The sequence below is a fragment of the Eutrigla gurnardus genome, assembly GCF_963514095.1.
Source record: "Eutrigla gurnardus genome assembly, chromosome: 21".
Lineage (NCBI taxonomy): Eukaryota > Metazoa > Chordata > Actinopteri > Perciformes > Triglidae > Eutrigla > Eutrigla gurnardus.
Genome location: NC_139932.1, coordinates 18,245,364 through 18,262,005, shown reverse-complemented (window position 1 = coordinate 18,262,005; position 16,642 = coordinate 18,245,364). Strand labels below are relative to the sequence as shown.

General features: G+C 45.0%; 3 protein-coding genes across 4 annotated transcripts; 1 reads left to right on the top strand and 2 right to left on the bottom strand.

Moving 5' to 3' along the window:
• Nucleotides 1-842: 842 nt before the first annotated feature.
• On the bottom strand, nt 843-2,483 carry LOC311032227 (E3 ubiquitin-protein ligase TRIM21-like; the record flags this gene model as incomplete). Its single annotated transcript, XM_084038863.1, has 1 exon — nt 843-2,483. The coding sequence occupies one exon, from the start codon at nt 2,481-2,483 to the stop codon at nt 843-845; it is 1,641 nt and encodes a 546-aa protein (XP_083894989.1).
• A 1,237-nt stretch (nt 2,484-3,720) lies between these two features.
• Nucleotides 3,721-11,134, bottom strand: glt8d2 (glycosyltransferase 8 domain containing 2). 2 transcript variants are annotated; one of them, XM_084039387.1, is made up of 10 exons: nt 10,932-11,134; nt 9,261-9,300; nt 7,255-7,347; nt 6,357-6,558; nt 6,041-6,158; nt 5,862-5,946; nt 5,643-5,755; nt 5,227-5,393; nt 4,595-4,707; nt 3,721-4,280 (listed from the first exon to the last, which is right to left on the bottom strand). In XM_084039387.1, the coding sequence occupies exons 2-10, from the start codon at nt 9,277-9,279 to the stop codon at nt 4,102-4,104; spliced, it is 1,089 nt and encodes a 362-aa protein (XP_083895513.1). In that variant the 5' UTR covers nt 9,280-9,300; nt 10,932-11,134; the 3' UTR covers nt 3,721-4,101. The 2 variants fall into 2 exon arrangements, with proteins under 2 accessions (XP_083895513.1, XP_083895514.1); XM_084039388.1 differs by having other exon boundaries at nt 7,255-7,292; nt 10,932-11,133.
• An 861-nt stretch (nt 11,135-11,995) lies between these two features.
• On the top strand, nt 11,996-16,346 carry ankrd16 (ankyrin repeat domain 16). The gene is made up of 7 exons (XM_084039386.1): nt 11,996-12,414; nt 12,921-13,141; nt 13,244-13,286; nt 13,771-13,879; nt 13,971-14,132; nt 14,458-14,536; nt 15,549-16,346. The coding sequence occupies exons 1-7, from the start codon at nt 12,077-12,079 to the stop codon at nt 15,710-15,712; spliced, it is 1,116 nt and encodes a 371-aa protein (XP_083895512.1). The 5' UTR covers nt 11,996-12,076; the 3' UTR covers nt 15,713-16,346.
• The last annotated feature ends 296 nt before the right edge of the window (nt 16,347-16,642 follow it).

Below are 16,642 nucleotides of genomic sequence, written 5' to 3'. Positions count from 1 at the left end.
ATCGTTCAAATGACTCCGTACGCAATTGGATAGTCCTACAACCAATCAGAGCGTGCCAGGAGAGAATGGCCGTTTCTGATTGGAGCCAAAGATTCTGGCAATGTAACAGCGAAAGTAAGCCTGAGGTAGAGTTGTCAACGGGCCTGAAAATTACAGCCCGACCCGACCCGGCCCGCGGGTTTTTAAACCCGAACCCGACGCAGCCCGACACACCAGCATGAATTGTCGGCCCGAACCCGACCCGAACCCGACCCCCCGCGCGCCTGCATTGTTTTCCTCATACACTTGTTATCACGATCAGACAGACAGCAGACGTGAATTCAAATGAAACTTACTCTGCCCCATGAAGCAGGCAGCCAGATTGACCAAACGTGAACAGCGATGATTCACAGCAAACAATATATAATTTACAACCTACAATTTTTTATTTTTTTTATTTTTTATTTTTTAATGAAATGTGTTTTATAAAAAAAGGAAGCCCAAGGCCCGACCCGACCCGGCTCATTTGCGTATTTTTTCGGCCCGGACCCGGCCCGAAACTTCGGGTCCCGTCGGGTTTGTCGGGCTGGGCCGACCTGTTGAGAACTCTAGCCTGAGGGTGTGCAGCCGCGCTTTGTTTCTACTGCTCAAGAGGCGGGATCAATGGGCATCGTTCAAATGACTCCGTACGCAATTGGATAGTCCTACAACCAATCAGAGCGTGCCAGGATAGAATGGCCGTTTCTGATTGGAGCCAAAGATTCTGGCAATGTAACAGCGAAAGTAAGCCTGAGGGTGTCCAGCCTAAACTGCCGAGCGAAATCCAAATTTCCCGGAAGTTCAGGCAGGGTTCACCCAGCCTACTACTCGGTGTGATTGATTGGATAAATGGCGAGGGACGAGACATTTTCACCGTCGTTATTATGCCCGGGGCTGAAATACGGGTAGAGAGTCTCAGCGAAGAGACAGCGTGTAAAAGAGTAGATCAGAGCTGCAGCTTCGACGTCGTACAAGGAGACCACAGCCCCCTCGTAATCCACGAACACGCCCACCTTCTGCGGCAGCGACGTCGGGCTGAGATGCAATGGCGTGTCGTCACTAGTTTTGTACTGGTTGCCGTTTATCAAGGCCACGGTCCAGTAGCCATTGAAAGGGCACATCCGGATTAAGCTGTTCTTCCTGTTGACGGACTCTCTCACCACTCCCAAAGTCCACCCGCTCTTCCCTTCGACCTGCACTTCGTAGTAAAACTTCCCCGTGGAGAAACCCGGCGTTCCCAGCACGCAGCCCCGGGAAAACCCATTTGGGTTGCGTGGGATTTTCTTCTTTCTGTCGCCTCGGCTGACTCGCTTCCCGTCGTCAGACAGGATGAGGTAGCGATTGGCCGTCTGGGGATCGAGAGTCACATCCGTTGCGAACCGCCGGAGCCTCTTCAGCTCGTCGGCGATGCACAGCTTCTCCATCTCGATGCTGAGCGTGTTCTCCAGCTGATCCACAGCCGTCCTCACCTCGCCCTCGTGCGACGAGCAAACTCTGACCTCAGTCCAGTCGTTAAAGGGCGGGGCAGCGTTCAACGGGAAGCCCTGGAGGAATCGGAGGTGGTCGGAGGTGCGCAAGAGTCGCTCCAGCTCCGAGCTTCTCTTCAGCAGCTCAGATATCTCCTCTTCCAGCTCAGCGACGAAGCCTTCAGCCTGTCTCTCCGTCGCTTCCTGCTTCTCTTTAATCTCCTCGATGAACTCGGACAGACTTCTCTCCACGAGCTGCGGAAGAGCGGCGAAGATCTGCACGCCAGCTTCCGTCTCTCTGGCCGCGTCCTCTTTGCCGAGCTCCACCGACCGATTGATCTCCTGGATCTTCAGCCGTCTATCCTGGATCAGCTGCTGAACTCCAGCCTCCGTCTTCCCCAGCTCGGCTTTCTTTACTTCATACTCTTCGATCAAGGGAACGCCGTGGTGAAGCCTGTTACTTGACTCGACACAGAACCGACACACGCACATCTGGTAGGTCTTGCAGAACAGCTCCAGAGGTCGCCCGTGGTCCTTGCACACCCTGTCTTCAAGGTTCTCCACAGGATCTATCAACTCATGTCTTTTCAGGCCGGCGATTCTCCGATGAGGCTCCAGGTGAGTCTCGCAGTAGGACACCAGACACACCAGACAGGACTTCAGGGCCTTCCCTCGGGTTTCAGGGCAGATGTCACAGTGAATGTCTCCGGGTTCGGCACATCGTTCCTCCGAGATGCCCCCGTCGCCGGCTTTCTTCTGTACCGACTGCCTGAAGAGAGCGGCCATCTCGGATATAAACGTGTTAACCCGGAGTTCAGGTCTTCTGGCAAAGAGCTCTTTACACAGGGGGCAACTTTGGACGTTGACGTCCCAGTGCTCTGTGATGCAACTCCTGCAGAAGTTGTGTCCACATGGTACGGTGACCGGGTCGGTAAACACGTCCAGACAGATGGAGCACAGGAACTGGTCTTCAGAGAGGAGACCATCAGCTGCTGCCATGTCTTAAAAAAATGTTAAAACAGTGTTTATTATTACAGTAGGCTGTCGTAGCCTGCATTTGAAGGCCGAATGCAACAAGGAAGCGAGACTCCTTCGAATGCGGCCTTCTTTCCCGGATTCAGAGGATCCGACTGATGGATCCTTTGCGGCCCAACTTGACAACACGAGTTGGGCTCAGCACAGGGCAGAAATATACACTCTCAGCCTATAATATATCATGAACGTGTCTGCCATCATAATATAAAAGAGAAGAGGTCTCTGGGTTTGGAGGAATCTTGATTTGTTTTCTATGACTTGAATCAGTTTGAGGTTCATGTTCTACATTATATTGTGAGTGGACTTAGGGACTCGGTCTTGACTTGGTCCTGCCCTGCCTCTGTCATGATTTGGTCTCAACCGCTCAAAGTCTTGGTCTTGATACACAAAGCTGCAAACCTGCAGACCTTTAGACTTTCAACGCCATGTTGTCCTCTTGCGAGCGTCGCCTCGTCCCTGCTGATCCGAACTGTGGTTTAAAGATACAATCAATAAAGTACCAACTGTACCCCCGTTTCTGAAAGCTTCAATCCGTTCTTACTTGTTATGGTTCTGTTGCACTGTCGACCTGAAGTTGTTGGATGAGAGGGGAAAGTCGCCTCAGCTGCAGCTTGCTGTTGCTCTGACTCACTTTCACTATCTAGCAAAGCAGGTGCCGGTGAAACACTCCTCTCCTGTTGCCACGCCTCTTCATGGACGTCAGCTGGTGATCTTTTGTGAGCTCTCGCCGATCAGAAGGCGATTCCAGTGATTTGTATTTATCAAATGAGCCATTTTGCACTTCCGTTTTCCCTCGTCTCGGTCAACATTTGTTTTGAATGTGTTGTGTGTATTTTAACGTTTTGTACTACGATATAAAATACATTTTTACATGACTTTAAAAAAGAAATGGTTTCTGACAAGTAGCTATGAAATGGCATCCCCCTTTAGGTGGTAGCTTTTAGGTAACTTTAGCGTGTTAGCATGGTGACATTGCGTAATTAGTTTCAACACACACTGCAGCTGGGGCTGATGGGAACATCAACTTTGCAGGTATTATTTTGATTTCCAGGAAACTGGGAACGTTGGCCTCCTTTTTATTTATTACCTTTTACAGATGGTCCTTATATTAGTCATAAATTCCTGAGCGGTGACAGGACACAGTTATGTATTCTGTTTGGATCTCAAGGTCATGTTTGAAGCATTAAGGTACCAGCAAAGATGAGATTTCTTAAAATGTATTTCAGGTTAGCACAGATACACATTTTCCTCTTGTTTAGCACAATTTACAAAAGTGTCAGTCAATGAACACATTCTTACACTTGAACACATCCCTACAAGTTGTATTATGATATCTTTACAGGTATCTGTCACTCGCTGTGGACGACAGATTAGTCACATTTAGTGTATTTAGCGTACGTAGGCTACATGCACGGATCGCCCACTCCGCCAACAGTTGCTCATAAAACAGCATTTCATTTACATGAACATTCCTCAGCATTACTTCACTGAACGTCAACGCCATTACATTTACATTCACACGAGTCCTGAACTTCGCATGCTTCATGTCCCCCCGGCTCAGACGTGGTACGACCCACAGACCTCAGCTGTTGCTCTCTGGTCGCACCAAGGAGAACCTTCTGGAGGGGTCTGGGATGAACCACCTCTCCCACAGATCCAAGTGAACGGCAGGGTAGGTCCATGGTTTGAAAGGACCGTTCCAGTGCAGCAGATGCGCCTCCTGCAGGAAACTCTCTGAATGGCGGGCATCTGGACTCCAGCCTGGACAGATTGAATTGAACAGGCCTGAATTGAATTTTGCTGTCTGTATGTAGCATATTCAATTAATCCACTTCACATCACTTGCCATCATTAATGTATCATAAGGTCAAGTGTCAATATCTCTCTGCATCCTGCCGCCTTGTTAGGTTGATTTGTGATAAACTCTTTATTGTTAAAATACTTTATTTTTTATTTCTAAACTCGTGCTTTCTATACTTTGCATGCTAAAACAAGCTTCCAATTACCACAGCAATTAAGTACAAAGCAACTCATCCTGAAGTTCTTGTGTACGTGAACCGGAGTGATGACCTTACCCATGTGTCTGACGTGCCACAGTGGGTCCATCCTTGTGTATTTGTCATGAAACACTATTAGCATGGGGGGAGTAGCCACGCCCCCCGCCATGGCACTGCTGTATATGTTGTGCCTGGTGGAGAGGAGAGCAACAACTGTTAAAAAATATATTAGAATAATGTATATTTATGCTATTTGTAATACAAAACTGTATGATCGTGTATCATCAGCATATCTGTTGAGATTAACAAGCTGTTGTAACAAGAAACCACCACAAGGAAGCATCTATTTAAAAGCAAACGGACAGATTATCTGTATCACTAGAAGATATATTTCCTCCTTTTGATGTATGTTTGGAATCTTGAAACCTTGTATCATCAAACCAGAGACCCAGGCAAAGTTTTCATAGTAAAACACAGACTCCTGTTTTGAAACAGAAATCTCCGATGGGGGACTGAAAATTGCATGTGGTTGGTTGTTTTATATTCAGGACAATATCCCATTGTTTTCATATTGTTGTATTGGAAAGCAATTCTCAAAGCCAATCAGTGTTTAAATTTCATCAAAGCTTCATCATCTTTGAGCTGAACATGTGGCAAAATGCAAACGTGGGTTTTTTCCCCCCCTAGAAACTGCTGGACACGGTGCGTACCTGAAATTCTCCTCCATCCAGTTCTCCAGCTGTTTGGTGATCTTCTGTTTCTTCCATTCGCTGACGTCCGCCACAAACACTCCGGGGTTGAAAGAGCACTCTCTGGGGTCGATGCCCAGGTCTTTAACTTCCTGTTTCCTGTAGTCCAGGAAGCCCATGTAGGTTGTCTAGGGGACGAGCTCAGAGGAGGGGGGACGCCATATTTAGATAACCAAAGTGTCTTTTCAAAGGAATGTAACATTTAATCCTAAATTGTCCAAAATGGCATTAATTGTTAATTTGACACAAATGCACATCCAATTTGAATGAGGCAACAAAAGATTTTAGAAAAACAGCCATTGCCTAGCATCGTCACACTGGCAGGTTAATACACAACGTGATTGTGATACATTTATGATAAAAAAAAAAGGATCCACCTGCATGCCGATGCTGCGCACCATCTCATGTGTGGAGGGCAGGTCGCAGTCGGTGGAGAAAGCGGCGGCATGACCCGGCTTCAGCTTGATATTGAACAGATCCTTGATGTCGCCTGAAAAAGCACAGAAAGCCTGTAAGTGATACAACACATACACTCTATACCCTCGGTATAATCTGAAGTATGCTCAGTAATAAATCAAGATTTTCCCATGGATTACCCTGCACAATGACGTCATCGTCCAAGTATATCACCCTCTTGTGGTTGATGTCAAGCAGAGGCAAGTAGAAGCGCACAAAGTTGAGCTGCAAAAACAAACAGATTTTTTGTAAGAGTAACATTTGGATTGCGGGATAGCACGTGTTAAGGTATCAATAACACAAACAAAGGCAAACTCACTGGATGTAACAGGTCAGGTCGAGAGGAATCTGGCTTCACTTTTCCTTTCAGAACCATGGGGTTGAATTCCAGTATCTTAAATTGAATGCCTTTCAGTTTAGTCTTCATTATGTATTGTCTGGAAGATGCAAAGAAAGTAAAATTGGGTATATAAAAATGAGAGTCATCAGGGTAAGCAATGATACTGGGATGTCAGGTGGACCAAAAAACAAACCAAACACACGCACAATGACAGATTTAATAAACGTACAGTATTAGAGCACAAATCAAAGCTTGAAATCAACATTTTCTCGCAACTTCAAAGTTTAAGACGAACCTCGCCAGTTTCACGGTGTCACGAAGGGTGACGATATAGAAGAACACGCTGGCGTCCGTGTTGCTGTAGACGCTGTTGATGGTCGCCATGGTTGCACCGATGCGCTCCTCCGATGCACATATGATGACTGGGACGACATCGTCCACCTCCGACACTTTCGCCACGGGGACTTGCGCTGCGCTTCCAAGGCTCTTCCAGTGATCTGAAATCAATTTCCCCCCAAAAAAGATGCTCAGAAATCTCGTAAACATGTGCTCACTACGACGGCGTATTAGGGCCACTGTAAGAAAAAAATGGAGCTGAGAGAGGGGGGCAATATTCCCAGATAAAAGTGACAAATTTGCAAGTTTATTACAATCCTAACAACTAGCATCTATGCTAGCTAACTTCCCATAAATGTTGGCATTTATTTTTCTAACTTTCTGCAACTTGTTTATTTTGGTTATATATTTAATAAAGTCGCAAATTTGCACCTTTTTTTCACAGAATATTGCGCCCCTCTCTCTGCTCCGTTTCCCCCCCCTACAGTGGCCCTAATACGCCGTCGTAGCGCACTGACTACATTTACACGCAAATATGAAAATATTCAGAATTTGATATGGATCACATCATATAAACATCATGTTCTGTTCAAGTTTTCAAACAAACTTTGACTTTTATTTGTTGATGCTAAGTAGTTAAATGACACAAGCAGCTCCTGTTGTTCTACTTTTGCATGTTTGACGTGATAAAATTTGTGTAAACTGCCGAAAATATACTGTGTGTGTGTGTGTGTGTGTGTGTGTGTGTGTGTGTGTGTGTGTGTGTGTGTGTGTGTGTGTGTGTGTGTGTTCATGATGATGCAGGAACAACATGTCACCGAGTCCATCAGTGTGGCTCTTTGATTTTTGTATTTTACCTGAGACTTTGGGCCGAGGTGAGGCTCTGAGCAGTGAACTGTGCAGGAGGAAACACACCATCAGCAGCAGCAGGAGCAGGAGGAACCGGTTAACTGAAACACAGGGAGTCAGTAGCTTATATCCAACCAGGCTGTAGGAGTGTGTGGTTTGAATGTTTCACTTGTTTTTCCAAGTTTCCTAGGAATATACCAACTTAAAACATATATCAGTAATATAAAAGAATGATTGTTGTATAATAATAATGATATCATTCCGAATATTTGTGATAGCCAGCAGAGAGAATGCAAGTGTAAGGCACTTCAGCATTGGCTTCACTTTTCAGGACCGGAGGTTGCCGCTCTCAACATGTCTGATATTTTATTGTAATATTTTCTTCTCATTACAGAAGAAATACACACATGTAAACTCTCTCCAGCAGTTGCTGTCAGCCAGACCAGAGATAAAGCTGGATCCAACACCCATCTGCAACCAGCTAGCAGCCGCTTCCTTCATGTCTGGCTGCTCAGGTGCCATAACTACTTCTGCACAGTTAACTTTTGAGACATTTTCAGGAAAGTTCTTATCCTGATCAGAAGTTGTTTAGCTTCTTTTGTTTTCTTATGGAACATTCATGCTAGAAGCTAACAGTGCTAGAAGCTAACAGTGCTAGAAGCTAACAGTGCTAGAAGCTAACAGAGCAGGCAGCTAGCGGTGCAAGCAGCAAATGGTGCTAGAAGCAGTAGTAGTTGGAGTAGGAGTAGTAGGTGTAGTAGTTGGAGTAGGAGTAGTAGGTGTAGGAGTAATATGAGTTGGAAAAGTAGAAGTAGTAGTAGTATAAGTAGGAGTAGGAGTAGTAGTAGTAGTAGTAGGAGTAATATGAGTTGGAAAAGTAGAAGTAGTAGTAGTATAAGTAGGAGTAGGAGTAGTAGTAGTAGTAGTAGGAGTAATATGAGTTGGAAAAGTAGAAGTAGTAGTAGTATAAGTAGGAGTAGGAGTAGTAGGAGTAGTAGTAGTAGTAGCAGCAGCAGTAGTAGGAGTAGTAGGAGTAGTAGTAGCAGCAGTAGTAACTGCAGCAGCAGTAGTAGGAGTAGTAGGAGGAGTAGTAGTAGGCTAGTAGTAGTATGAGGAGGAGGAGTAGTAGTTGCAGCAGCAGCAGTAGTAGTAGTAATAGTAGTAGTAGGAGTAATATGAGTAGGAGTAGTAGGAGTAGTAGTAGTAGTAGCAGCAGCAGTAGTAGGAGTAGTAGTAGCAGCAGTAGTAACTGCAGCAGCAGTAGTAGGAGTAGTAGGAGCAGCAGTAGTAACTGCAGCAGCAGTAGTAGGAGTAGTAGGAGGAGTAGTAGTAGGCTAGTAGTAGTATGAGGAGGAGGAGAAGTTGCAGCAGCAGCAGCAGTAGTAGTAGCCTAGTAGTAGTAGCAGTAGTAGTATGAGGAGTAGTAGTAGTAGCAGCAGCAGTAGTAACTGCAGCAGCAGTAGTAGGAGTAGTAGGAGCAGTAGGAGGAGTAGTAGTAGGCTAGTAGTAGTATGAGGAGGAGGAGGAGTAGTAGTTGCAGCAGCAGTAGTAGTAGTAGTAGTAGTAGCCTATAGTAGTAGAAGTAGTAGCATAGACCAACCCACTATGCAGTCAGAGAGACTGATGGGACAAATAACACGTTCTTTAAAAACCTTTAAACGTTCAGGGCTGGAAAACATCTCTGCTTTCAGGCTAAACTGTTTAGTTTCTGTTGTTTAACAACAGATGGAAATCATGAAGTTTAACTCCATACAGGCGTCACCTGGTTACCTCATCACACACACACACACACACACACACACACACACACACACACACACACACACACACACACACACACACACACACACACACACACACACACACACACACACACACAGATGCACGTGTGGAGGCTGGATTGGTTCCTGCAGAGCATTGTGGGGGTTCCTCCGCCGGAGCGATGACGCACAGTTACATCTGAAGGCCATAAATCCGCCACATCACATTTGCATTTCACTTTACTTTGACTTACTTTTCCTCAGGAGAGTCATGTTTCATGTTCGCGCTGACATCTGCAAACACAGAGAGACGGAGAGCTTTTAAGTCCCTGAAGATGAAGGATGAAACAAAGCGCTGCAGGGATGATTTTTTGTTGGCCGACAGGAAGTTAGCATCGCACACGTTCCCTCGACACGCGGGATTCCTCCACTGGATTTGAGATTATTGCATTTTCTGTTAGCTACATTTATGATCCATACAGGTTTTGTATAAATGCACACACACACACATGGAAATGACCCATTTGTGTGACCGTGACCTTCTGAAAAACCCACGAGGCCCTGAAGCCATCGGACCCTGGACGGCACATGTGGCTGCCCTTGTCCAAAACCCTTTCCACCACTTCCTTCCTTCCCGGGGCTTCATCGAGGATTATGTTTGCCTTCTAGTCATTTTTATATAACTGCACAATAGAAACGCTTCCCACAAACAAAAACAACCCCATCACCTCTTCTTAGAAACATCACTTTCACACCCTCGGCGTTTCTGCACTCGACGCCCGGGGCCGAACAGATACAAGCAGCCCGTGTCATGCATTTGTTTCTTGTGTCACTGTTTAGAGAGCGGGGGCCGAAAAAAACATCTGGACCGGATTAGCTTCAGATGGCGAACTGGCTGACACGCCGCCTCTGGTCTGCAGGGTTAGTCAAAGACTTGAGACCTGATTACAGTCTGATGGGACGCCTTCTCCAGTCTCAATGCATTCACGCGTTGTCAATGTTCTCTTCATGCAGAATCTCTCATGATTTCATGCCGCTTGTATTCTTAATTTTTGGAGAATTTGTTGGATACATTATTTTCCTTAAACTGCTTCTTCAACATATAATTGAGTCATTAGGCCGAGTTAATTTACTTGATTGTGGAGAAAAAACCGCTTGAGAAGTTCCTAAAAGTTTGCATATGGCGTGTGTGTGTGTGTGTGTGTGTGTGTGTGTGTGTGTGTGTGTGTGTGTGTGTGTGTGTGTGTGTGTGTGTGTGTGTGTGTGTGTGTGTGTGTGTGTGGAGGGATTCACATTACATGCAAACTTTTAGGAGGATGGGGGTTGGGGGTCCAAACTGAAGTCATCACACTGCAAAAAATTCCCCAACCAGGATAAAATAGTTAACTAAATCAAATTAAACACAAGAGAGGGAGAGAGAAAAAAAAGGTCTGTAACTTTTCACTGATTTGCAGTGAGGTTAAATGTTTGGGGGGGTTCTATAAAAAGTAAATGTTTTGAATGAGCTTAATTGAGGCAGATGACTTCCCCTCAAGGGAACACCTTTAACTCAACAAACAAACAAAACAAAGCCTTATTCCAGAAAAGAAAAGGGCTGAGCTGCATTGGCATGATGGCAAAACTGCGTCATGCATTTATAGATTTTCCACTAGTTAAGTTAAAAAGTTAAATGGAGACTTTTTTTGTGATATTTTTTCCAGTGTAGCAGGACAAACGGTTCTTTTTCCCCCACAAAGAAATAATACAAAAACACAATAAGGTCGCATAAGTGGATAAAACACACATAAATGAATAAACATATACGTGCAAAAGTGTGTAATGTTCGTGAACAAGCAGTGAGGGCAGATATGAAGGAGCTGTGTTCTTGTTGGTGATCATGAAGCACAATTATAAAACAGATTGAAATTGAAATGCAGCTTCCTTACCAGAAGAAGGAGGAGGTGGTGGTCGCGGTCGGTCCTGGTGTTCCTGGGTCCATGTTGTAAACCCTCTGAGGACCGAGACTCACCCTCACCAACAATCCCACTTTTCTGCTCTCCCACCTTTTTTTCCTTTTTTTTCTCTCTCTCTCCTTCTTCCCTCCAGATGTGACTCATCTTGTTCACCAACGCTGATTCTTCGCTGTCATCCCGCCAGAAAGAGGATCATCTCTGCTCTCAGCATTGGTACTGAAAGCTGTATTTATTCTGTGAAAAATAACCTTTATTTAAATAAAGTATCTAGTGTGGGCTTTTATCCTCCTAAAAATCTCCATCACTAACACCTCTAATCGCCATTTAAGTGCTAATTAGTATTCCAATGTGGGCAAATAACATTTAGGTTCATATCCTTGAAGAAATAACTCATTTAAAACAGTTTTGGGGGAGTTTTAGTGAAATCGAATCGCACTTTGTCACAAAAACTACACTTCCCATGATGCCCTGCGTGTCGTTCTGGCCGTTCTGGCCGACTAAAGTATATCCCTCCCTCAACAGTTTGGGTTGTCATCGTCCCATTTGTTATCCAACCATGTGGATATTAAAAGATGACATTTTTGACTAATTTTAATAATGTTTGAATTATTAAAAAATAAACTGCGACGCAGAAAACATGAACAAACTGAAGATGAAGTATGTTTATTTCAAACTTGTAATTTAAAAGTGCAGTTATAAAATGTTCTTAAGAATTTTCCTACGAAATAGAAATATTTAATTACTTTGATTTTAACAAATCGTGTAAAATTCGTATCTGCGAGCATTCTACGGAAAACGATTAGGGCCATACGTGAGCAATAGAATCGCGTTTATTTGAGGTTATAGTTCGCTTCCATATCTCCCAATGATCCGATTATATTCAGCGTATTAGTTACAACTATAATAATAATTTAACTTTACTCCACCTTTACTTGTACTTGCCGTGTTGCTTCATGTGCTGAAGGAGATGCACAGGGATAGGTCATGGTTGACCACTCTTTTAAACAACGTAAACAGCCGCTCTCTTGAAGAAGTGTCTTGCAGAAGCCCAGAGTTTATTTTCCTGTCACTCTGAGGAAAGTAAAGTGATTTTATTATTTATTTATTATAACAACACGATGGACGAACCTGCTTTCAAACTGCTGGTGAAACTCACCCAGGAGGGGCAGTTAGGCTCTCTGGAGGACCGGATCACGTCGGGGGGCTCGGCGGCGGTCCAGGCGGTCCGCAGCCGACACTTCGGCCGGTCGGGGGACACCCTGCTGCACTACGCCGCCAGGAAGGGCCACCTGGACGTGGTGGAGTACCTGGTGGAGCGGGTCGGCGTGGACGTGGAGGTCTACAACAACGACTACAAGAGGCCGCTGCACGAAGCCGCGTCCATGAGCCGGCGGGCGTGTGTTAGCTACCTGCTGCGGGAAGGAGCCACGGTGGACAGTCTGAAGAAAGCCGACTGGTGAGGGAGATCCGACTAAATCAGATCTGATATCAAAAAATATAAGATCCGATTAAATCATATCTGATATTAAAAAAATATAAATGTGGAACATGTAGAGGTTTAAAATGGAAAAGTTGCGTGTCGGCTGTCAGTTCCCTTCGATAGCTCAGTTGGTAGAGCGGAGGACTGTAGTGGCATAATGCGGAGATCCTTAGGTCGCTGGTTCAAATCCGGCTCGAAGGAGAACCTTTTTATTTAATGTAAGGGTTAGGATTAGTGGGTTAGGGTTGGAGTTGGGGTTTGTTAATTCAGGATATGATTTCTTTGCCCCGGCCTATTTATCTGGTGGTGGTAGAAGTAAAAAAATAAAAAAATAAATAAATATAAGATGATAATAATAATAAAAAAAATAAAAAAATAAAAAAAAACAATCTTCTCGTATCCATTTGCACATTGTTTCCCTGATATAATTTTTGTAATATTTAATTTTTTTTTTAAATATATATTTGCAATGTCCCCCTCAGGACTCCCTTGATGATGGCGTGCACGCGGAGAGACGTCAGCGTGATCGGGGAGCTGCTGGGTCACGGCGCCGACCCCGCGCTGAGGAACAAGGACGGCTGGAACTCCTTCCACATTGCCTGCAGGGAGGGAGACCCGGCGGTGGTCCAGCACCTGCTCAGCGGGGCGCCGGACGTTTGGAGGACGGAGAGCAAGACGCGCAGGACGCCGCTCCACACTGCGGGTAAAAACACGTCCCCACACCAACAGATGATCAGATCCAGTGATCGATGACGAATGTAAAATGATGTAATATTATGACGCGTTCTCTCTGTTCCTCATCCAGCGATGCACGGCTGTGAGGAGGTCGTTAGGATCCTGCTGGAGAGGTAGGATGAAGGGGATCACATGGGAAGGTTTACGGTTCGATCCCCGGTTTGGCAGGATCAATCCCATCAAAGGGCACTTTGACGTATCACCTTTTTAAAAGTCGAGTTGAAGTGGAAAAGTGTCTTTCAACCTTTTTGAGATAAACTATTTAACAATATATTCTGTAAAAAAAATGTCTTTGTATTTTTTATATAAAAATCCAATGTTTCATTCTTCCTGGAAAACCAATTATATCATGACGTCCATCCATCAACCAATCAGAGCCAGAGAATGTCATGATCATCTATTAAACCATCAAATCAAAGTCCTCCCAACATTAAGTCCCTCCCCCTTTTTTCACTCAGAAAAAATATGTTAATATTCAAAAACATGTGTGACAAACAATTACAAGATCAGGATCCACTTATTTTAGTTCCTTTCAGCCACATTTGATTATTTCTACTGTAGATAAATAAATATTTCACATTAGTGATGTTCTTCCAGATGTGGTTACACCCCGAACACCACCGACAGCTGTGGAGTCACTCCGTTCATGGACGCCGTCAGGAGTGGACACATTTCTGTGGCCAGGCTGCTTCTGGAGAAGCACCAGGTAGCACAAAAGCATCTCTTCTGTAGAAACGCACGTATTTATGTACATATGTGCTGTCGTGACCTGACTTGTATGTGTTTGTGTGTCGTAGGCGTCTCCAACGGCAGCAGACGTACTCGGGGCTCAGGCAGTGCACCAGGCCGCCGTCACCGGCCAGCAGGAGGCGCTGTGCTTCCTGGTGCGGGACCTTAACGTGGACGTGAACCAGACGGCGACCGGCGTCCAGCTCACTGCCCTGCATTACGCTGCAAAGGTCAGATCAGATACTTCCACGGTAGCCTGGGAGAATGTGGGAAAAGACCAACATCGCTAGCAATTAAGACATTAATTAACATTATTAGTCATCGAATCATTCATTCCTCTGCTGTATTTGTTGCAGTTGCAAATGCAGTGAAGTAAAATTAAAAATAATTTGCAAATTAACTCATTGACGTTCAACCATCTCTGTTCTGGGAGGATCTTTAGGCAAACACTGCATATGAATCAAGTGTATGGAAATGTTGACAAACCTGTTTACACGCCTCGTAAATGACACTGTAATAATAAACTCCTCCTCGGTTAATCTGTGTGTTTTTCAGGAGGGCCACACGTCGACGATCAAAACCCTGCTGGATTTGGGGGCAGATCTTCATGTTCGGGATAAAAAGGGAAGAACTGGTGAGCAGACCATTTTTTAACAAACTTAAAGCCCAGAGTTATTATCCCTGCTGGCCACCAGGGGGCGACTCCTCTCTGGTTGTATAGAAGTCTATGAGAAAATGGTCCTACTTCTCTCTGCTGGCCACCAGGGGGCGACTCCTCTCTGGTTGTATAGAAGTCTATGAGAAAATGGTCCTACTTCTCTCTGCTGGCCACCAGGGGGCGACTCCTCTCTGGTTGTATAGAAGTCTATGAGAAAATGGTCCTACTTCTCTCTGCTGGCCACCAGGGGGCGACTCCTCTCTGGTTGTATAGAAGTCTATGAGAAAATGGTCCTACTTCTCTCTGCTGGCCACCAGGGGGCGACTCCTCTCTGGTTGTATAGAAGTCTATGAGAAAATGATCCTACTTCTCTCTGCTGGCCACCAGGGGGCGACTCCTCTCTGGTTGTATAGAAGTCTATGAGAAAATGGTCCTACTTCTCTCTGCTGGCCACCAGGGGGCGACTCCTCTCTGGTTGTATAGAAGTCTATGAGAAAATGGTCCTACTTCTCTCTGCTGGCCACCAGGGGGCGACTCCTCTCTGGTTGTATAAGAGTCTATGAGAAAATGGTCCTACTTCTCCCTGCTGGCCACCAGGGGGCGACTCCTCTCTGGTTGTATAGAAGTCTATGAGAAAATGGTCCTACTTCTCTCTGCTGGCCACCAGGGGGCGACTCCTCTCTGGTTGTATAGAAGTCTATGAGAAAATGGTCCTACTTCTCTCTTGATGTATTATCTCAGTAAACATTGTAAACATGAGTTTATGGTCTCAATCTCTAGTTTCAAGTCTTCTTCAATCCAGCGTGATGTTCATTTAGTACATTATGGTCCATTTAGAGTCCACCAGACCAGAAAGCAGGGGATGCTTTAGGGGGCGGGGCTTACCTGCTGATTGACAGGTCGCTACCACGCTACCAATGCTAGTTAGCTGCTAAGATGACGTCAACACTTAGCTGTAAAGTTGACCCTCTGGTCTTCTGTTCCCTAGCTCTCCACATGGCCGCCATCGGGCAGCATGCAGATGCCGCCGGGACACTCCTGCAGCTCGGACTGCGAGACTCGGAGGACGCCAGTGGTACGACGGCGAGGCAGCACGCCAGGAAACCAGACGTAGTGCGAGTGTTCGGATGTGACTCACCAAACCCATCATAGTTTAACACAGATTTGCCATTGACCTGTATCGTTAAAGTAAAGAAATGAAACCTCAAAGTTGATCAATTAAGGTTGGAATAAATCTTCACTTGTATTGTGTTCAAAGCTTCAAACATGGCTGGCTGGCGTGTATCACTTTACGTGAAAGTACTGTTCGTAAAAAATGAGTGTCTCTGTGTAAATCTGTATAGAATAAACTTATTGAACGTAGTTTTGAGCTCCTGAGATGAGTCACTTGGGTGAGTAATACCGAGGCTGACTTCTTCAATGTTTATTAAACAGGTGTGTCGACCATAAAATCTACAACGTGCAACATGTCATCTCACTTTTTGTGAGGGTGGATAGACATTTTAAAATATGACAAAACTTATTTGAACACGTGGACCATAATTTACTAAATGACCATCAAAAAATACCTTGAAACTGGAACTTGAGACCATAAATTCATGTTCACAATGTTTACTGAGATAATAAATCAAGAGTCGCCCCCTGGGGGCCAGCAGACAGAATGTAGGTTTAAGACACTTCAGCTATTAAAAACTTAATAAATTGTATTTTAAGATTTTTTTAAATTAATTAATTTATTTTTTAACAGAAGCCCAGATGACTCGAGGCAAAGTTATCTAAACGTAGACCTGAATCTTAACATATAGTCAGCAAATTAAACATACAATACATTAAGTTGTGAAATTATTATTATTATCACGTTATAATAGTTGGTATTCTGGTTATTCGCGCATCTCAGCTTCTTAATAAAACAGGAGCAGGATATTGAAATTTCGCTCAGGCGTTTCCTCCAAGTGACAGCCGATAAGCCCCGCCCCCTTCAACCGAGGCGCAGGGTTCTCTTCCTCCCACAGTGATTGACAGCCGATAAGCCCCGCCCCCTTCAGCCGAGGCGCAGGGTTCTCTTCCTCCCACAGTGATTGA